At 39.4% G+C, this 22,436-nt stretch overlaps 1 protein-coding gene across 6 annotated transcripts in view; it reads left to right on the top strand.

Annotated features, from left to right (window-relative positions):
- Window positions 1–22,436, top strand: part of pde10a (phosphodiesterase 10A) — a 452,977-nt gene that overhangs the window by 350,506 nt on the left and 80,035 nt on the right. For all 6 annotated transcript variants that reach the window (XR_011961886.1, XM_072581016.1, XM_072581017.1 and 3 more), the window contains 6 exons: window positions 1,883–2,038; window positions 3,104–3,154; window positions 4,520–4,578; window positions 12,752–12,803; window positions 19,152–19,294; window positions 19,939–20,031. Coding sequence is in view for 5 of the 6 variants with exons in the window: in XM_072581016.1 (XP_072437117.1) it covers window positions 1,883–2,038; window positions 3,104–3,154; window positions 4,520–4,578; window positions 12,752–12,803; window positions 19,152–19,294; window positions 19,939–20,031 (554 nt within the window). In the remaining variant the exon portion in view is untranslated. The remainder of the gene's footprint in view (window positions 1–1,882; window positions 2,039–3,103; window positions 3,155–4,519; window positions 4,579–12,751; window positions 12,804–19,151; window positions 19,295–19,938; window positions 20,032–22,436) is intronic.

Genomic DNA, 22,436 nt, shown 5'->3' with positions numbered 1-22,436 from the left:
GAGGATAGGAGCAGAAGGAAGTCTTTGGCCCTTCGAGCCATCTCTACCATTCATCCCAATCATGGCTGATCATCCAACCCAATAGCCTAATTTTGCTTTTTCCCATAACCTTTGATCCCATTTGCCCCAAGTGGTATATCTAGTCACCTCTTGAATACATTTAATGTTTTAGCATCAACTTAATTCCTGTGGTAATGAATTCCACAGGCTCACCACTCTTTGGGTGAAGAAATGCCTCTTCATTTCCATCCTAAATAGTCCACCCCGAATCCTCAGATTGTGACCCCTGGTTCTGGACACACCCACCACTGGGAACATCCTCCCTGCATCTGCCCTGTCTAGTCCTGTTAGAATTTTATAAGTTTCTGAGATTCCCCCCATCCATCTAACTCCAGTGAAAATAATCCTAACCTAGTCAATCTCTCTTCATACCTCAGCCCCACCATCCCAGAATCAGCATGGTCAAACTTTGCTGCACACCCTCAAAAGCAAGAGCATAATTCCTCAGAAAAGGATATCAAAACTGCGTACAATATTCAAGGTGTGGTCTCTGTAAAACTGCAACAATACACCTGTATTCAACCTCTCACAATGAAAGCCTACATACCATTTGCCTTCTTTACTCCCTGCTGCACCTCCCCCTACTTTGCCAAACACTAGTTCATGCTTACTGGTGTACAAGGACACCCAGATCCCACTACATAATCCCCTCGCCTAGTCTGTGAATCTGTAACTCCAACAAAAGCCACAGCATTCCTAATTATGCTGCTGAGCAATAATTTCTCATTAGCCGGCCATTCTCAGAAAGTGGGACCTCCAACCCGGGATCCCATTTCCACTGAGAACTCGCCTCTAGCTTTGCCACTACTTGATTGGCTCATGGTTCATTGCCTCATTTCTGGAAGAATCAATGCGACTATCTCACTGCTGTCCAACTGGCAAGTATAACAAGCGATGCTGAAATCGGATTCTGCCCTTCAAAAATACTTTAGGGCGTCTTTAGACTGTGATAGGTATTATTTCATGTTCTTTTCCTGAAACAATTGTATTTACTTGCTCTCACTTTAAAGACTACAAACTTTTAAAATGTTAGCATTAATATATGCATTCTCTTATTCCACTCAGAACTTTTCACCTCTCATTTCTGTATTAAGTTTAATTTAACATCTCTTTATATTATACTTCTAATGACTTAACAGAGGCCACATAAGATCATCGGCAGTTAAGCACACATGATTCTTTTTGTCATCTGACATGATAATATTAAGCACTTAACTATGAAGTACAATAGGTTCAACCCTGGCCCAGGAATTAGAATTGTTTAGATCCATCCGTTAGTAGCATTGACCGCTTCTGTTTTGTGTTCTTAAGCCAACCTGTAACATGTTGTGTCTTGATGTTAGCAATGTTCCTTGTACAATGCACAACAAATTTACAATATAGGACTCCATAATGAGAGAAAAGTTGTTTTGTATGCAAAAATATTTAAAAATTGAGAATTAACATTCTTATACTTCTAATCTTGTGATACTCATATGCAATGTTTATTACATTGGAAGAGTTTGTAACTATTGTCAAGAAAATGCCATTGTACTAGAATAATTTCAAAATGTCTGTAATATTTTAGCTATTACCAATTGAAACTCAAAGCTTAAGTGATGAGTTAACTGTTTGAAGCTTGAACTTTTATTAAAAATGTTATGTACAGGGAAAATTCACGAGTCACAGCATGCTCCACATGCTGCTGTGTATATGATTAAAGCAAGACAAATCCACTTGTTTAACAGATTAGCAAACAAACCGTGGTGACATTCTCAGGAAGGAATTATGCAATGACATCTAGTCATATCTGATGCACACCCATGTTCTCTTTTTCTTTTAGGATAGTCGATTTCCTAAGGGGATATCAATGGACTCGAAATCTCCGGTTCAGTCTGTCCTTTGCTTACCAATCGTTACTGCCGGCAATGACTTGTTAGGTGTTTTGGAATTATATCGACAACGTGGCAGAAATCCTTTTGACAGTGACCAACAGCAGGTGGGTTTCTACTCTTGCAGTCAAGCGTAAGTCTCATTACCACCGGAGACATTAAACATAAACCAAAAATGCAATTTTTATTTAATATCTCTATGATATTCAGCAGTCCTAATGTATTTTAGCATGGCTAACCCAGAAAATGGAGAGGTCTTGTGTAGAAGTGAGTAGCATCCAGTCCTCTGAGCTAGCGTCTCTGGGTTCAATTCCCACTCCAGCACTTGATAGGCTCAGAAGGTGAATTCGTAATGTGGCCAAACAGGTTGATTAGCGAACTGCAAATCCTTCAAATAAGCCAATAGCAGGCTGTAAGAGCAGCATAGTCTTCCTGATGAGCTATGTTTAATGCAAAGTGGTATCCCTCAAGCTATAGCCTCTGTTGATAGGTTCTGGGGAAAAATAACCAAGGAGATAATAGACTTGCTCTTGGGAAAAATAACCAAGGAGACAAATGTGTTTTGTGTCTCTCTTGCACCATTCGGTATGGTAAGAGAAAAGAAGAATCCAGAAAATCAGTATGATTCAAAAAGACATTAGCAATTGACTATTCTGCTTATGAAACCCTGATAGTTTTAAGACTTATTGCAATGTCTCTGAGTTGTGAAATAAAAGTTCAAATGACATGGAGTGGGAGTTCCACTCCATATTGAGTATATTAATGAGTCACATGTACCAGAACAATAACAAGCAAATGCTGTTTAATCTGATATAAGCAAAAGCGGTTGCAAATACATTATAATTGGTCAGTGTGCCTGTGGGCTGGAACAGGAATAATTCAAATGGAATTTCTCCTTTTGATCAACAGTAAGTGTAGACATTGATTAAAACCAGCTCAGGCTTGGTAATATTCACTCCAGTCAAAGAGTCTGCCATCATTCATGGTCAAGGTCAACGTGTGGAAAACACATAATTGTCCACTTGTTGAGGAAATTAAAAATTCATGTGCTAATTGAAACAGAAGTCAGTACTTTTAGAGGAAGGAGGACAATAATTAAAGATGATGATAGGAAGGTTCTCCTAATTCAGATGAACCATGTGTAAAAACCTTACTTGTGTTCTTTCTTACAGATTGCCACTGCAAACTTAGCGTGGGCTTCAGTGGCAATACATCAAGTTGAGGTAAGTTTCCAGCACTTTCTCAATTTGTCTCAGGTCTCATGTCAAATGGGTGTGCTGACAATTTTTTCAAATCCTCTGATACTCTACACTGTTTGGCCAATGGTATCCTCAGCCACTTCCCACTTTCTGTAGCAGCTTTCAAGCCCAGATGTAAGAGATTACTAAAGAAGAAGTTGTGGTTGCAATGTCTGAGTTGTGAAAAGCGAACTGTATAAAGATAGAGTGAAAATGAGGGAAGAAAATAACTATGGAGAAACAAGGAGTAATGAGAAGTGTACAGAAGGTTCCAGAAAAAAATTTGAGAGCTCAAGGGACGAATAACAGAATAAGGTCTGGATTTTCATGAAGATGACAGGAAATATAATTCAGTAAAGTTTTTGACTCGGTGAGCTAATCTCCTTTAAAAAGGCCAACATCTGCCTTATTTTCATTCTGTTGTCGGTCGGATTTGAGCCCACCACCTCCAGAAGTAACCGAGGCAGGATGGCAGGTAGTGAGGCTGCCAGGCTACAAAGCATACCTCTGTATACTGGGACACAGACCCTGTTGTAACCATGATACCCCATCAAGCACTCACCATTCCTATATCCTTTCATATCATCCCTGCTTCGAATATCTGCCAAATCAAGCAGCATAAAATAAGATATTGTTGAGGTATTGTAAACCATCAACAACAGCAGAATCATAGAGCCACAGTCCAAAACCCCATCGTCCAGCATATCCCTTGCTCTACCATGATTATCAAAGCACAAGTACACAAGAGACTGGGTAGTTTCTTGAAGAGTAGCTTTAAAGCTTGTAAACCACCTACAAGGCAAGAATCAGATGGGTGATCAAGTACATTTCAAATGTCTGAGTAGAACAAAACTCCAAGAAGCTTAGTGCCAATCCAGCACAAAGCAGTCTGCTTCATCGTTCCTTACTATAAAATTATGCAGCACAGGAGGAAACTATTTACCCATCATGCTGCTGCTAGTTCCTATAAAAAAAAGTTTGTCCAATAGCCTTATTTACATGCTGTTTCCTACAAATTTGCAATTTTGTTCCAGTTAACGTTTATATCGAATTCCCTTTTGAAAGTTCCTATTGAATTTGCTGCCTCCACCAGATTAAGTAGTACGTTCCTGATCATAATTTATCTACCATCTTGTTCTTTTGCAAATTATTTTAAATTTATGTCCCCTGGCTATCAGCTCACCAGGTAGTAAGAAGGTTTCCCCCTTTTACTCATCAAAACCCCTTCATTCATTAGGTTATATATTCACTTGCACACGTGCAGAAATATACTAACAGATGGCTAATTGATCTCCTTGGGGGCAAAGGTCTTTTTCAAATATTGCCCTGATTTGAAACCTCATCTTTCAGATTTCCAAAGGTCTTGCCAGACAGAGTGAAATGAATGATTTTCTGCTTGATGTATCCAAGTAAGTGATTCATATTTTTGATCTGATAAATACATTGTTTGGTGTGATCATTAATGCAGAGTAATATATTGTGTTATGACTAAATGAGGAGGGAAAACTGCTTTCCTCTTTAACCCTGTCTTGGTCAGTTGCTTCAAATTCTTTTTTTTTTCAGCATGAACTTTTATTAAAATATAGTTAAATGAATCAAAATAAAGGAGCCAATTATAAGATATTTGTGAATGAAATAGAGGAATTTTAGTACCTATTAACCTCAACAAAAGTGTAATAAAACATGACAACAAACACACCCAAACATGGATAATGCATTTATAAAGGTGAGAGCAGTATGGATAGACAGACTAATGCTAAACAGCTTAAAGGTTCTTAGAGAATTTGAGGTATAAGAGTGAAATCTGATTCCATGACAATTTAGTTGTTGTATTGCTTCCCCAGGAGTGGTGAAGTCATAGAATTCTGGAATTCTCAATGAACGGTTGTTTTCCAACTTGTATCTTTACTGGGCCTTGACTTTAGAGCTTTAGAGAAACAGAGAAAGAAAGCAAGCCTTCCAAAATCTGTTGTTGTGAAACTGCATTGCTTTCAGCCTGCTGAGCTAAACAAGCTCCCAAACTATGGTTTGTCAAGCTCCATTGTCTTTCCAATCTGAGTATTTGGCAGACAATCTTTCTTCTACCTATATGTGAACTTAATGTGCAAATGTGAATAAAACAAGATATGCGTATTTCTTCAAGTCAGCCTAGTTATCTGGTTTCACTCTCTTTGGATGAAATTATCATTTCAGTATAATTGATTTATTCTACATGGGTTCCCAGGACTTGCCTCAATCTATAGTCAGATGATCACAGCAATTAATTTAAGTCAATATTTGTTGTCTTTCTAAATCGCTTTAGTCCATGAAGAACTCAGATATTAAAATGAATTTCCCAAAAGGCCCACAAAAATCTGGAGGATAAGTTTTCATATTTCAAGATTTTTACTGGAACAAACTAGAATCAACATAGCTCGAACATTAATTCACATGTAGCTATTGCATCAAAGCAATAACGAGATATTGAACTAATTCACACATTCAAGAAACCTCATAGAATTCTTTTCACTTTGTACCATACTTCTAGCATTGCAAGTACAAGTCCAATGGTATTCCTGGTACTCTAGTAGGGTCACTTCTCTCCACTGTGTTCGGTCAAAATTTCAACTGTCGTTCAAAAGTCAGCATGTGTTTTTCAGATCTGACTTTATCCAAATATCTCACCTCATTGACACTTTGATCCTTAAATTTCTAAAAGATTGGTTGGTTCTATTCCCTTCCTATCGAATATAAAACTGAATTCCTCATGCATTAGATCAACCATGATTTTATTGAATGGCGGAGCAGGCTTGAAGGACTGAGTGGCCTACTCTTGTTCCTCATTCATATGTTCATCCTGCTTGGTTTTAACACACAACAGTCCTTCTCTGCTTCACATAGCAGTAGCTGCTTTTGCACTCATGCTCGCTTGCTCTTTCTCGCTCTCTCTCTCTATCTCTCTGACTCTCACTTTCTGTGTCTCAGTGACAATGGTCCTATGTGTGCAAGGTGTCACTTGGTATTTCACTAACTTTGGTTTGCAATTCTTTTCCTAGGATAGCCAGATTACTTATAAGTTCCCAACTACATTTTGGGGTTTCATTTAAATATTATAAAAAGTCGTTCTACTTCTCCATAGCAGCATTTAAACATTCCAGGCAATCCATCCCTCTGAAAATGGCCGACTAAAAGATTGTGCTATTGTCCTCACATAGGGTTGTATTGCTGAAAATTGTGACTTTGTGAAGCATTGATTCTGTAGAGCCTTCCTTAGAGTAAAAAGAACATTATTTGTACCCTCTAAGTTCAAATGCAGTACCACCTGTACTTTAAATGTACATTAAATTTCTACATCAGTTAATTAAATAATTCATCGCAAATTTGAAAATATAAAAGGAAGATCAAATAATTTACTGTTCTGTCAGATTGACAGTGTTCCATTTAGTGACAGAGGTCAGTCAGTATAGCTACATTTATAGGACTCCTTGTACTGATAAATGTCTGGCAATAGATGAAGCCAGTAATCTCAAGTTGAGGAGGAAAGTGAAGACCTAGCAGCAGTGAGAGGAGCAAATCTGGAGCCTAAAGGTGAGAACAGGAGGTAAGCAACTCTGGGAGACTGAGGCCAAGGAACAGCAAACCATTGTTAACTGTCATAAAAACCCACCTGCTTCACAGATGTTCTTTTGGAAAAGAAACTCGCTGTTCTTACCTAGTCTGGCCTGTATGTGACTGCAAACCCACAAACAATCTGGATGATTCTCAACTACCTTCTGAAAATCATGCAAGTCACTTAATTTTATCATAGAGTTATAGAGATATACAACATAGAAACAGACACTTCGGTCCAACGCATCCATGCTGACCAGATATCCTATATAAATCTAGTTCCATTTGCCAGCATTTAGCTCAAATCCCTGTAAACCCTTCTTATTCATATCCCTATCCAGATACCTTTTAAATGTTGTAATCATACCAGCCTCCACCACTTCCTCTGGCAGCTCATACACGCACCATGCTTTCGTGAAAAAGTTGCCCCTTGGGTCCCTTTTATATCTTTCCCCTCTCACCTTAAACCTAAGACCTTTAGTTTTGGACTCCTCCACCCCAGGGAAAAGACCTTGCCTATTTATCCTATTCATGCCCTTCATGATTTTATAAACCTCTGCAAGGTCAAGTAACAGATGACAAAACAGCATCAAAAAAACTCATATAAACCACTTGTTACCAACTTAGGCATTGGAAATAATACTAAAAAATGCAACCCTGTCCAATCTGCGACCTCCTTGCTAACGTCTAGGGGCTATTGCCAAGTGAGAGCGCTGCTTTACAGAGTGGTCAGCATCAGCCTGACACTGTCATGCTCTCAGAATTGGGTCTTGCAGACCTTGTCCCATTTAACAGCATCACCATTCCCGACTATGCCCAGATTACTGGCAGGACAGACCTAGCAGAAGTGATGGCACTGAGGGTATGCTGTTGGGAGTGTATATCCTGAAGTCTTCAGTATGATTCTGGGCCCGGTGAGGTCAAACATGGAGAAGAGAACCCCCTGCTGGCAACTACATACTGTGTCCCCTCCTGAGGAATCAGTATTCCTCCATGTTGAAAACCACTATGAGGAAACACAGAGGATGGCAATTGTCATTAGGTTGATGCCACGTGATTCATCTGGTTTCTTTCCATTCTGAAATTTTGGATGGCAAGGGCACAGAATGGACCTTAGGTGGGGACTTCAATATCCATCACCAAGAGTTGCTTGACAGTGCCACTACTGACAGCACTGGCCAAGTCCTACAAGATATAACTACTAGATTGGGTCTGTAGCAAATGGTGTGGAACCATTAAGAGGACAAAACACACTTGACTCATCCTCACCAATATACCTGCCAGATGATTCTGCCCATGATAGTCTTGGTAGGAGGGACCAAAGCTAAAGCCCTGATTTCACACTGAGAATACTCTCCACTGTGTGTCTTGGCACTACCACTGTGCTAAATGGGATTGATTTTGAATAGATCTAGCAGCTCCAGAATGAGGCATTGTAAGGTATAAGCAGCAGCAGAACTATACATCAACATAATCTGCAACCCCACTCTATCACTACTGTTAGGCCAGAGATCTAACCCATTGAATGAAGAGTGCAGATTGAGATGCCCGGAGGAGCACAAGGCATTCCTAAAATGAGGTGTCAACCCGGTGAAGCTACAAAACAGGACTGATTGTGTGCATTGGCAGGACTAAGTGATACCGCAATATCCAGTCATGAACAGCACTAGACAAAGGGAGTTTTGGACATAATGGCCGACTCGTATTATTGCTAGGATATTGATCCAGAAACCCAGGTTCAAATCACACTATTGCAGGTGATGAAATTTGAAATTAATAAAAATCTGGAATGAAGAGTCTAATGATAACCATGAAACCATTGCCAATTATTGGAAAACTCCACCTGGTTCACTGAAGTCCTTTAGGGAAGAAAACTGCTGTACTTACTTGATTGAAAGAAATGCCTTAGATAAGGGAACCAAACCCACTCAGTATTCCAGCTGTGATCTTATTAGTCCCTTGTATACTTTTAGCAAGACTTCCCATTTCATTACACTCCATTCTGTTTAAAATGAAGGTCAACATTCCATTTGCCTTCCTTATTAGCCACTGAATTTGGATGATAGCTCCTTATGGATCATGCATGATTGCCCTTTGAAATGGCCTAGCAATCCTTCACTTGTAACAATCACCACAAAATTTCAGAATGGAAAGAAACCAGATGAATCACGTGGCATCAACCTAATGACAATGGCAAAAACCACCCTGTCACTCCATCAAAGTTGTTGTTGCTAACATCTGGGGGCTAGTGCCAAAGTTGGGTGATGCTGGCTCATAGACTAGTCAAGCAATAGTCTGACATTGTGTGTAACGTATAATTCCCGGAATATGACAATGTTTCAAATAGCAACACCATCACTGATGCCTATCCCATGACAAGGAGCACTGAAAGTGATGACCACATACTGCCCTCCCTTGGCTGCTGAATCAGTACTCTTCCATGTTGAATACCACTTAGAGGAAGCACTGAAAGTGCAAGAGTGCAGAAATTACTGTAGTTGGGGAATTTCAATGTTCTGAACCAAAAGTGGCTCAGCTGCAGTACTATTGATTTGAACTGATCACTTCCAAAAGAACATATCTGTTAGACTGTGTCTGTGGCAGGTGGTGAGGGAGAAACATATTTGATCTTATCTTTGCCAATCTGCCTGCCATAGATGCATCTGTCCATGGTAACATTGGTCAGTATAGCACAGTGCTTATGGAGACAACATACCCCCTTCACAATGTTGTTACCTTACCTGATCTTGTGTGGCATTATCACCATACTAAATTGTGCAGATTTCAAATGACTCACGACTGAGCATCCATGCATGAGGCACTGAGGGCCATCAATAGCAACAGAATTATATGCTCACTACAATCTGCAACCTCATGACCTGGCATATCCCCCACTATCAAGCCAAAGGGTATCAACCATGGCTCAATTAAGAATTCAGCAGGGCATGTCAGAAGCAGGACCAGGCATACCCAAAAATGAAATGTCAACTTGGTGAAGCTACCAGATTGGTCTACTTGCATGCCAAACAGCATAAGCAGCAACTGATAGAGCTAGGCGATCTACAACCAATGAATCAAATCTAAGCTCTGTCGTCCTGCCTCATCCAGTCCTGATTGGTGCTGTGCAATTCTTCAACAACCTATTAGAGGAAGAGGCTGCACAAATATCCCCATCCTGAATAGTGGGAAAACTCAACACATCAGTGCAAAGGATAAGGCTCAAGCATTTACAACAATCTTCAGCCAGAGGTGCCGAGTAAATGATCGTTCATAGAAATAGAAACACAACGTGGAAGCAGGCCATTTGCCCATCGAGTCCACACCAACCCACAAAAGAACATCCCAACTAAACTCATGCCCTATCCCTGCACTTCCCATAGCTAACCCACCTAGCGTGCACATCTCTGAACACTATGGGCAATTTAGCATGGCCAATCCACTTAACCTGCACATCTTTGGACTGTGGGAGGAAACCAAAGCCTCCAAAGGAAATCCACGCAGGCATGGGGAGAATGTGTAAACTTCATATAGAATTGAACTTGGGTTTCTGGCACAGTGAGACAGCAGTGTTAACTGCTGAGCCACCCCTCTAGTAATACAAACTCTCATTCTCACTAGTTTTATAAATTAATGACAGTATTCAAAATAAATACAGATGTTGAAGATTAGGAATTGTACTTCATCAAATGAATTACCAACAATACAAAAAGATTCATCTACTGGATAAGCAACAGAAACACAAAAAAACCCAGGAGTAGCCCTCTACATGTTGATGGTTCACTGGAGTTTCTCTTTTCTGCTATATATATATATATGTCATATGTTCTTTGTAACTATGGTTAAAACTAAAAAGGTGGGCCAGTTTAATCTTCTGATTTGATGAATTCATGAAGACTGAGTTCCTCCTTTTGGATTTCAACTACTCAGTTTATCAGATTATGTAAACAAGATTTTAAAACTGTATTTACTATATTGTAAACAGCAAACTTCATTTATAAAAGTTTGTGATCTTGCTGCTTTCAGAGGTGCCAACATCACAAATTCAAGTCTTCAGACAATTCAACTCACTCACATGATATTAAGAAACAATTAGAGAAGTACTAAAGACTATGCTCCAGAACTTTCTGCACCCCTAACCAAGCTCTTCCAGTACAGTTACAACACTGGCATCTACCTGACAATGTCAAAAATTGCCCAGTATATCTTGTCCACAAAACACAGGACATACCCAACCTGGCCAATTACCGCCCCATTAGTCTACTCTTGGGCATTAGTAAAGTGATGGAAGACGTCATCAACCGTGCTATCAAGCAGCATCTGCTCAGCAATAATCTGCTCAGTGACAGTCAGTTTAGGTTCTGGCAGGGCCACTCAGCTCCTGACCTCATTACAGACTTGGTTCAAACATAGACAAAAGACTAGAACTGCAAAGGTGAAGTATGAGTGACTGCCATTGGCATTAAGTCCATATTTTTCTGTATGTGGCAATAGGTGACCTAGTAAATCTGAAGTCAGTGGGAATCGGGGAAAACTCTGCTGGTTGGACACATACCTGGTGCATTGTTATTGTTTTCGAAGGTCAGTCATCTCCACTCCAGCACACCTCTGCAGAGGTTCCCTAAGGTAGTGTCCTCCAAACGCCTTCAATTGTTTCGTCAATGACCATCCCTGCATCATAAGGTTATAAGTTGAGATGGGGATGTTTGCTAACAACTGTGTAGTGTTCGGTACATTTGCCACACCCCAGATACTTAAACAATCCATGTTTGAATGCAACAAGATCTGGACAATATCCAGGCTTGGTATGCAATATAGCAAGTGATATTCACACCACACAAATGCCAGTCAATGACCATCTCTAAAAAGAAAGAATTTAGCTACTGCCCTTGGGATTCAATGGTGTTTACCATTGCTGAATTCTCCACTACCCCAGAGGTTACCATTGATTAGAAACTGATTGAATTTGCGACATAATTACAGTGGCTACCAGAGCAGTCAGAACCTCAGAATACTGCAGCATTCAACTTTCCTCCTGACTCTTTGAAGCCTGTCCACCATCTACAAAGCACAAGTCAGGAGTGTGATGGAACATTCCCCACCTGCCTGAATTAATGCAGCTTCAACGCTTGAGAAGTTGAACTCAATCCAGGACAAAGCAGCTACATCCGCATCCACAAATGTCGACTTCCTCCTTCATTGACAGTATACTTTACTGCCATTGACTATCTACAAGCTGCTCTGCAGAAATTCACCAAATATCTGTCTAGAAGGACAAGAGCAACAGATATATTGGAACAGCACCACTTGCAACTTCCACCCGAAGCCACTCACCATATTGACTTAGAAATATACCACCATTCATTCAGTGCTGTTGCATCAAAATGCTGGTATTCCACCCTAATAGCATTGTGGGTCTACCTATAGCTCATGGGTTGTAGCAGATCAAAAAGGCAGCTCACCACTACCTTCTCAAGTGCAACAAGGGATAAGTGCTGGCCAGCTCCCAGCGATATCCATATTCCACAGATGAGTTTTTAAAAATATTTTTAAAAGGTGGTGTGCTTTGCATCTTAAGTATGTAGTACATTCCATATGGTCATATGAATCTTATTTGACAGTCTATGGGGGTGTCATTATGATCATGAAGTTAGATCTGCTGTTGAAACCAGACAGTTGATTTGGAAAATTCAAAGGAATCAGGTATGGTCGATCAGGGGTATCTCACTCTAACTGGGTGGAACCACTTGACACTTTGGCCAATATTTAAAATATCCCATGAGATAATTTAGATTATTTCAAATAGAGTTAGGTGTATCCAAAGTGCCAAAAATACTTTTTTAAATAAATGACGTGTGAGTTTGTAGTGCTATTAACACTTAGGTTATTCCATGCAGCACAGATCCTTCTCATTAAAAGAATAAATGTTACCATAGAGAATTTAAAAGCACTCTGATGTAGATGACTCTATTTTAGATCTTTCTTAATTTTTTTCAGAACCTATTTTGATAATATACTGGCAATAGATTCTCTGCTTGAACACATCATGGTGAGTACCCAATGATGTTTTCTCCACTGTTTCTGGGATAAAATTCAGACACAAGGAAGGAATCTTTGGTTTCAGTGAGAATCGATGGAACAAAAGTGTAATTTACTGGTTCTGCTTATAGTTCCATGAGTCAAGCATAAATATTTTTCTTAAGAAAAGAAATCTCACGACCTGTTGGACAGAAAAAGTTCAAATCAAGTATGACTATTCTTTTGAAAAAGAGTCATTAGACTCGAAGGAGAGTCATATTCAACTCAAAACATTAACTCAATTTCTCTCTCCAAAATGCTGCCAAACCTGCTGATTATTACATTGTTCATTTTTTTTTAAATTATAGATTTTTGGTTCCATATAGTTGGTTAGCACTTAGTCCTCTCTATATGATCCCTTCATGATATGCACATCACAGGGAGTAGTACCCTAATTATTTACACAAGTGCTTTTTTTAATATGTGATAACTATTGGAGATGTGCAGGAAAAATCACTATAGATCCATAAATCTGTGTCAGTCATACTTTGTAAAAGTAGGAAGTGAAGCTTATGCAACTTATTCACACAGGATGGTGAGTATATAGAATAAATTGCCAGAGGAAGTGGTAGCACAGGTACAGTTACAACATTTAAAAGGCATTTGGACAGGCGCATGAATGGAAAGGGTTTACAGGGGTTTGGGCCAGATGCAGACAAACAGGACTAGTTTAACTTGGGAAACCTAGTCAGCGAGGGCGAGTTAGACCAAAAGGTCTGTTTCCATGCAGTGTAACTCTGTGATGAATTTTTCAAAATTGGTTTTAGCACTGTGCACAAGTTACTGCCACTAATTTCAACTTTAACAGTTTATTCATTTTTGACTTGATCTGCATGTTAGCGCAATTCTTGATGCACACACAGTAAAATTTGTTTGACCCTGTTATAATGTTATCAGGCAAACACATTATGTCAAAAACAAAGAAGATATAGATCTTAAGAGTCAATAGCACTCAGAAATACAGCAGACCTATTTTTTTAAGGCATGTTTTTGTTTTATTTAAAATGGTCTTGATTTTTTTAAGGATATTGTCTCAGCTACTTGTCTCAAAATGTAAGTGGAGTTTTCAGGGCAGATTTTGAATGTAAATTGGCTAGATGCTTTTTTACTGAAATTGATGGTTTTTTTGGCTTTATAGTTGTAGTAGGGAAAAGCCTCAAGGAAGATATATCTGATAATGTTAACTGATGTAGCAAAAGTAGGCACTCTATGGAGTGCCCGCTTCACTTGTACATTTCTGTCATTGATGCGCCCAAGTAATTGAGGCTTAACTTTTCCACTTAGCGTCAGTGTGAGAACCAACTGAAGGATACCTCGTTAACCCCTTTCACTTCTTTAACAATGCTCTTCTCCTTAATAATATCACATGTAAATGTAGGATTGGGTTTTACATGTTTACTGATGTCATCCAACTCTAACACTAACCCTAAGCCTCCCCACAAAAAGAGTGATAATGTCATTGGATCAGTAATCCATAGAGCAGTGTAGGCCCTATAATCTCATGAAGATACCATAATCTCATGGTAGATGGTGAAATTTGACTTCAATTCTATATCAGGCATTAAAAAGCATGTCTAATAGTGACCATGAAGCCAGTATCAATACTATAATTAAAACCTCTCTGAATTACCACAGTCCTTTAGCAAGGGAAATCTGTTATCTTTACATGGTCTGGCTTACATGTTATTCCAGACCCACAGCAATGTGCTTAAATCTTAACTGCCCTCCAAAATGCCCAAGCAAGCCACTCAAGTTGTATTAAAATCACTACGAAGTCAAAGAAAATGATTGAAGTCAGACAGACGACCTGATTTCAATGAAGGCACTGCAAATGAAAAAGACAAATGCAACCCTATTAACACTGCAAAGTCCCCCTGACTTCGTTTTGGGGTCTTATGCTAACATTAGGAGAATTGACTCACAAGCAAGTTAAGTACATTGTAAGGCATGATTCCATGAGTATGGCTATGTCCCAGACACCATCATCTCCTTCTCCAGGTATATCCTGTCCCACCAGTCGGACGTAGCCATTGGAGGCAACAGTGTATTGATGTACAGTCAGGCGTTCTCAACCTTGAAACTGAAGCCCATGGTGTCTCATGGCACCAGGTCAAACATGGGCTTGGATATTCATCCTGTTGATTAACACAGCCCTTCTGCTGCTTCCCTTCACTAATCAACAGCACTGCTCTATGTTGAACAGCAATTGGAAGACACTGGCAAGAGCAGAGAATATATTCTGGGTGAGAGACTTAAAATCCATCATCAAAGGAATATGATAACATCACAACTCACTGGGCTGGCCAAGTCCTAAAGTATGTACCTATTAGGCTGGATTGACAACTGGTAGAGAAAGAACCAATAAGAGGAAAAAATGTTTTCTTGACCTCGTTTACACCAGTTTATAATTGCAGATGTATCTATCTATGACAGTATTGATAGGAATGAACACCAGACAGTCCTTTTGGAGACAAGCTTCTATCTTTACATTAAAGATACCCTCCATCATGTTGTGTGGTATAACCCACTGTGATAAATGTGACAGATTTTAAACAATCTACTCAAATTGTGTTCAGTCTGTAACTTCCTGGCTTGGCATATCCCCACTGTATTATTACCATCAAGTTAGGGATTCAATGAAGAGTGCAGGAGAGCGTGTCAGCAACAGCTCCAGGTAATACCTAAAAAAAAATTAGATGTGTGATCCAACAACGTGAAGCTGCAACACAGGAATACTTGCATGCCAAACAGTGAATATAGAATTCACTAGACTGGGCTAAATGATTCAAAACCAACAAATCAAATCTAAACTCTGTCATTCTGCTTTATCCATTGGGTATCTGGCATGGACAATTATCTCACTGGAGGAGGCATCTCCATAAATATCCCCATCTTCAATTATGTCAGAGTCAGCGCAACAGTGCAACAGATTTGCACCTATCATCATCCAAAATTGTCAAATAGACTATCCTTCTCAGCAGTCTCCTCAAGTCATATTTGCTAGCTGACTTGATTCTCCATTTAGTAGCAAGGGAAAGCTAAAGACACTGGATTCTTCAAAGGTTCTGGGCCATGCCAACATTCTAGCAATAGTACTGAAAGCCTGTCTTCCAGAACTAGCTGCCCCACGAGCCAAGCTGTACCAGTACAGATACAATACTGGGATCTCCCCAACCATGTGGAAAATTGCCCAGGTATGTCCTGTCCACAAAAAACTGGACCAATCTGGCCAGTTGTCATCCTATCAGTGTACTTCCAATCATCAGCAAAGTGGTGAAAGATGTCATCAACAATTCCATCAAGCAGCACTTCCTCAACAATAACCTGCTCACTAACAAAAGCTTGAGTTCTGCCAACCCCACCACTTACCTTCTGACACTGATGTAGCAGACCAACGATGATCCTATTGACTGGCAGGACAAGTTCAGGGTGGAATGGTTTATTCCTGTTTCTCTGTTCCTATAAAGCAGCCCTAACAAAATTCAGAACTAAGCACAGAAGAGGATGGTGTCTCAGTCCAAGGACCTCACTGCAGGGGTTCTTCAGGGTAGTTCCCTGGGCTCAAACATCTTCTACCTCATCAGTGGTCTTCCTTCCATTATGAGGTCAGAAGTGACCATGTTTGCTGACAGTTGCCCAATATTTAGCACCAACAACCGGCAGAAGGGATTAGTTTAATTTGGTGTCATGTTTAGCACAATATCATGGGCTGAAGGGCCCTGTCCTGTGTTATACAGTTGTATATTCTATTCAACACTCCTCAGGTAATGAAATACATGTGTCAAAATACAACAAGATCTGGACAACATTTAGTAGCAAATAACATTTGTGCCACAAGTGTTAGGTGGATTTTGGTGGATCAAAACCCTTTTGATTCCCTTTCTAACAGCCTCTCTGCAAGGGCAATAGGTGCTGGCCTAGCCAGTAATGCTTGCATCTCAAGAACAAAAAAGACCTTCTCCATTGAAATGCTATCTAACATCTGGGCTGATTTAACTTCTCCACTGAATGGAGAGTATGACAGCATGACAAATTTCTTCTTCAAGTTCTTTCCTGTTGTCAAGCATTGGATGCAATGTTACGATAGCCACTTCGACTGCGAGCTGTCCTCTTTACCTCTTGATAGCTCAGTTTCACTAATTTATTTTTACCGCTTATTCAAGAAACTCTTAGTTTCGCTTAGCATTGATGGAGCTCTTTCTGTCATAAACATGAGCATATCGATTCATAGTAGGAAAGGTTAATAGCAAGTTAATAATGCAATTGCATTATTCTTTTAATCATATTATTGAACATGCAGGCCAAATTTTCCAGTTGCTGAATCTTTTGAAACCTGATATATAGCTAAAGATATGCTTCAGGACTCTGTGAACCCTGATGTGAAGACCTACATTGGAATTGACTGAGGATGGACAATTCCTTGCTGCTGGGAATCTCTGCAGATGTTTTTGACTGTGTTAGAATTGGAGATTTTGGACAGTTCAATGTTACCTGCTTGGATAGTTACTAAGGAATTGCAAGATAGGTTAAGACCTAGTTTAACACCTAGGTAATTCCATATTTGACCCCTTCTGCAAACACCGTCCTCAACTGTCCTTAACCCATTCCTGAAGAAGGGCTTATGCCCAAAACGTCGATTCTCCTGCTCCTCGGATGCTGCCTGGCCTGCTGTATTTTTCCAGCACCACATTTTTCAACTCTGGTCTCCAGCATCTGCAGTCCTCACTTTCTCCTAGTTGATTTTAACCTACTGTGAATCCTCTTGCAAGGATGCCTACCTTGAAGAAGCTCTCCTCCTCCCTCTACAAGGATCTCAATGAGTCCGATTCCTGAAGAAGGGCTTATGCCCGAAACGTCGATTCTCCTGCTCCTTGGATGCTGCCTGGCCTGCTGTGTTTTTCCAGCACCACATTTTTCAACTCTAGTCTCCAGCATATGCAGTCCTCACTTTCTCCTAATTGTCCTTAACCCAGTACCTCTTGAATCAATTCAACTAAATTCTCAACCTGACTACTTCTGACCTGACCTAATTGTTCCCTGACTATCTTCTAGGTCTGACCGAGAGCCATCTCATAATTCCATACCATCTCCATACCACCTTATGTTTCCTCCATGCATCTCAGTTCCCATGCCACTCTAAAGTCACTTAGCAAGTTTCCATAATGAGAAGACCTCCAAATCTATTTGGAAGTGAAAATAAATTATATTTTTTGAATTTGTGGTGTCTGTACAAGGCACTCGTCAGACGACACTTAGAATTCAATGAACAGTTTTGGTTCCTTTATCTAGGGAAAGTTGTACTGATATTGGAGGCAATCCACTAGGTTGATCTTAGGCATAAAGGAATTTCTTATGAAGAGAAATTGAGTCGATTGGGTGTTTACAATTGTAATTTGGAAGAATGAACAAAATTATTGAAATGTATAGATTTCTTGGGCTTTGCAGGATAGATGTGGAAGCAGTATTTCTCCTTGTGGGAGAGTCTAGACAGAGGGCACCATCTCAGAACAAGTGGTTGCCCATTTAAGACCAAGATGATGAAGCATTTCTTCTCAGAGGATTGCGAATCAGTGAAATCCTTTACTGGAGAAGCCTGTTGTGACTGGATCATTAAGTATCTTCAAGGTTGACATAGATGGATGTTTAATCACTAAAGGAATCAATGTTACAGAGATCAGACAAAAAAATGGAGTTGAGGATTATCAGATCATCCATGACTTCATGAAGTAGCAGATCAGACCGGATGCTCCAAAAACAAACAAGTATTCAGTAACCACATTGAAGATAGCTAATATTTTAATTGCCGTGTAAAACTGCTAATCAAAATGTGGAATTTGAGTCTGACCTACCAAAATAAGTGATCTTGAAACTTATGAACTGCAACTAAGCATCATTAATGGGCTCATTTGTGATAAGACGTCTTGGAAAATTTCAACTATGAAGTCTATTGCAAAGAATAATTTCAGATCATGACACTTAAACAGGCCTTATCTGCCTTCCAAAGTATTTTACATCTCTTTCATAACTGAGTGACTCCCATACTGTGGGTTCAGGCCTTGGGATAGTGAAAATGTGATCTGCTTAAACTCAACACTATTTTCATGTAGCCCAACAGATTTACCTTTCCTGCTTTTGAGGGCGATTCATGTCCTATTCCCCCACCTACCAGCAAAAACTGTATTGGCCAGGAATTGATGTGAGACTTCCATCTCCGGGTTTGGTCTGCCATTCTTAGCTCAAAAATCATCCTGACACTGGAAAAGTAAATGGCATTGTGATTTTGCTTGCTGCTCATTACCTTTTTAAATTATTTTTCCAGATAAATGCAAAAAACTTGGTGAACGCAGATCGTTGTGCGTTCTTTCAGGTGGATCACAGTAGCCAAGAGTTATACTCAGACTTGTTTGACATCGGTGAAGAGAAGGAAGGAAGACCGGTTTTCAAGAAAACCAAAGAGATTAGGTACCAAGTTGTTGATTTACCTGCACTGAATATAACCTTGATTTTCCATTTAAAATATGACATGATGATGAAGAAGGGTAAGTATAATAGTGAAGATTAGCTCAAAGTTTTGCTTTGTACTAAGTCACATCTGTTATTGAAACTGAAGTGAATTTTGTGGCAGTTTTGTAATAATTAGGAATTTTGCTTTGAATCATGCAGTGTGGTAGTAGCACAAAATGCTAAATGTGTGTCTTTTAAATCTTTTCAAGAGCATTTATATATTTTGCTGACAAACATCAATTGATGCAGCATCGAAAGGAATTATAATTCAAGATACTAACATTTGTATCATAAACATATCAATACTAAACGGAACAGTTGTATGGTCATTATTTTAAACACTACAGGATCTTGAACAAGGCATCATTTTAAGAAAAGGTACAAGTTGATACGAAAGCTTCCAAAATATGCTGAAACATTTGAGGCAAATTGTGATTGTTCTTAACCTTTGTAACTTAGTTTGGTATACTGAACTAAGATATTTTGTATTGTTCGAAATATTTCAGAGTTGGTAGAACAATTGAAATTTGCTGATTCATTGATATGTGAGCTTGTCTTCAAAATGCAGAAAACTCCCAAACCCTCTCTTTTCTGCTACATAGATTTTCAATTGAAAAAGGAATTGCTGGGCAAGTAGCACGAACAGGAGAGGTTCTTAATATTCCTGATGCATATGCAGATCCTCGCTTCAACAGGTAATCCATTTGCAAAACACTTTGGTATTTTCAATGTTGGAGACCGTATCAGAGGATTTTGACAGCACAGTCAACCAAATTATGAGTCATAGAGTGAAAACGTTGCCCCTTAGGTTTCTTTTAATTCTTTCCCCTCACAGCCTAAACCTATACCCTCTATTTCTGGACTCCCTCACCCCAGGGAAAAGACTTTGTCTATTTATCTTATCCATTCCCCTCATGATTTTATAAACGTCTAAGGTCACCCCTCAGCCTCCGACGCTCCAGGGAAAACAGCCCCAGCCTATTCAACCTCTCCCTAGAGCTCAAATCCTCCAACCCTGGCCCATCCTTGTAAAATTTTTCTGAACCCTGTTAAGTTTCACAATATGCTTCCAATAGGAAGGAGACCAGATTTGCATGCAATATTACAAAAGTGGCCTAACCAATGTCCTGTACAGCCTGCAACATGACCTCGCAACTCCTGCACTCAATACTCTGACAAATAAAGGAAAGCATACCAAACACCTTCTTCACTATCCTATCTACCTGTGGCTCCACGTTCAAGGAGCTATGAACCTGCACTCCAAGGTCTCTTTGTTCAGCAACACTCCCCAGGACCTTACCATTAAGTTTAAAAGTCCTGCTAAGATTTGCTTTCCCAAAACATAACATGTTCCTGCCTACTTCCAATAATTTTCACCACCTTGCTTGTCAAGAATCTATTTACCTCTGCCTTAAAAATATTTAAAGACTCTGCTTCTACCTTATTTTGAAGAAGAGAATTCCAAAGACACTCAACTAAGAAAAAAATTTGGTTATCTTTGTATTAAATGGGCAACACCTGATTTTTAAACAGTGACCCTAACTTCTAGATGGTCTCTAAAGTGGAAATAATTCTTTCAGCCAATTCCTAGAATTATTCTGGTTACCCTCTGAATTGCTTCTAATGCATTTACATCAAATTCCTGAAAGAAGGAAGTCAATATGATACACACTGCTCCAGATGTGGTCTCATTAATACCTTATATAACTGAAGCAAACCCTCCCAGCTTTTGTTTTCAATTGCCCCTCAATAAGCTATCAAATTCTATTAGCTTCTTAATTAGTGTCTATGCCTGCATTCTCGCTATTGTGCGATCATCCCTAGAGCAGCCAGATATCTCTGCTACTCAGATCTCTGCAATCTATCACCACTCAGCTAATATGCTTCTTTTTAATTCTTTCTATCAACACAGATGGATTCACATTTTCCAACATTTTACTCAATTGCCTACATATTTGCCTGCATTCCTTCATTGCCTCCTTATGTCCTATTCACAACTTAGCTTCATACCTGTCTTTGTGTCACCAGCAGTTGACAACCATGTCCTTGGTCCCTTCATTCATGTCATTTATATAAATTTGAAAATGTTCAGACATCAGCACTTTTCCCTATAGCACACCAATCATTACATTTTGCTAGCTACTCTGTTTCCTGTTAGCTGGCCAGCCTTCAATCCCTGGGAATATATTAGCCCTTCTGAGCATCTGTTTTCTGCAGCTTTCTCCACTTTTGATGTGGCTCCTTGACCATTCATTTAATTTATCCTCCTCAAAGAACTCCAATAAATTGGTTAAATGTGATTTTGCTTTCACAAAATGTTGTTCAATCTGCCTGCTTACCTTGAGCTTTTCTAAGTGCCCTCTTTTTGAATAACAGCTTCTGACATCTTCCCTATGACTGATATTAATTGAACTGACATGCTCTCTGTCTCCCTCTCTCATTTTGAATAAAGAAAATTACATTCATTAATTTCCCATATAATGGAACTTCCTCAAATTTGGAGCTTTTTGGAAAATTAAAGCAGACATATCAATGATCACACTGGATGTTGTTAAGACCCTAATATAAAATACATCAGGTCCTGGGCACCTATTAGTCTGTAGCTGCAACTTATCGCGTCCAGGAGATTGCATTTTTTTCTCCCTATCTGCTTTCCATTTCCTGATTTACAACTATTTCTGGGATATTTCTTATATCCCTGTAGTGAAGACTGCTGCAAAATACTTGTTAAATTCAACTGGTGTCTCCTTATTTTTCATTATTAATTCTCCAAACCCTACTTATAGGATCTTTTATTTTTAAAATCTGTAGAAACTCATACCTTTTCAAACATATTTCTAGCTAGCTTTCTTTCATATTGTGTCTTGATTAATCTTTATAAACTCCTCAGTTTGAATACCTGTTTTTCCAAATGATTTCTTATGGTGTATCCTGTCCTACAGTGTGGGTGCAGTTAGGTTCGATACACCATTCTCACAAGTGATCTTTAATTCATTCACAAGATGTGGATGTCTCTGGCCAGGCCAGCACTTATTGCCCATCCCTAATTGGTCAGAAAACAGTCAAGTGTCAACAATATTGCTAAGGGTCTGGAGCCACA

This window comes from Chiloscyllium punctatum, chromosome 11 (genome assembly GCF_047496795.1).
Source record: "Chiloscyllium punctatum isolate Juve2018m chromosome 11, sChiPun1.3, whole genome shotgun sequence".
In the NCBI taxonomy this organism is placed as follows: Eukaryota; Metazoa; Chordata; class Chondrichthyes; order Orectolobiformes; family Hemiscylliidae; genus Chiloscyllium; species Chiloscyllium punctatum.
This window is presented reverse-complemented; position numbering and strand designations above follow the sequence as displayed.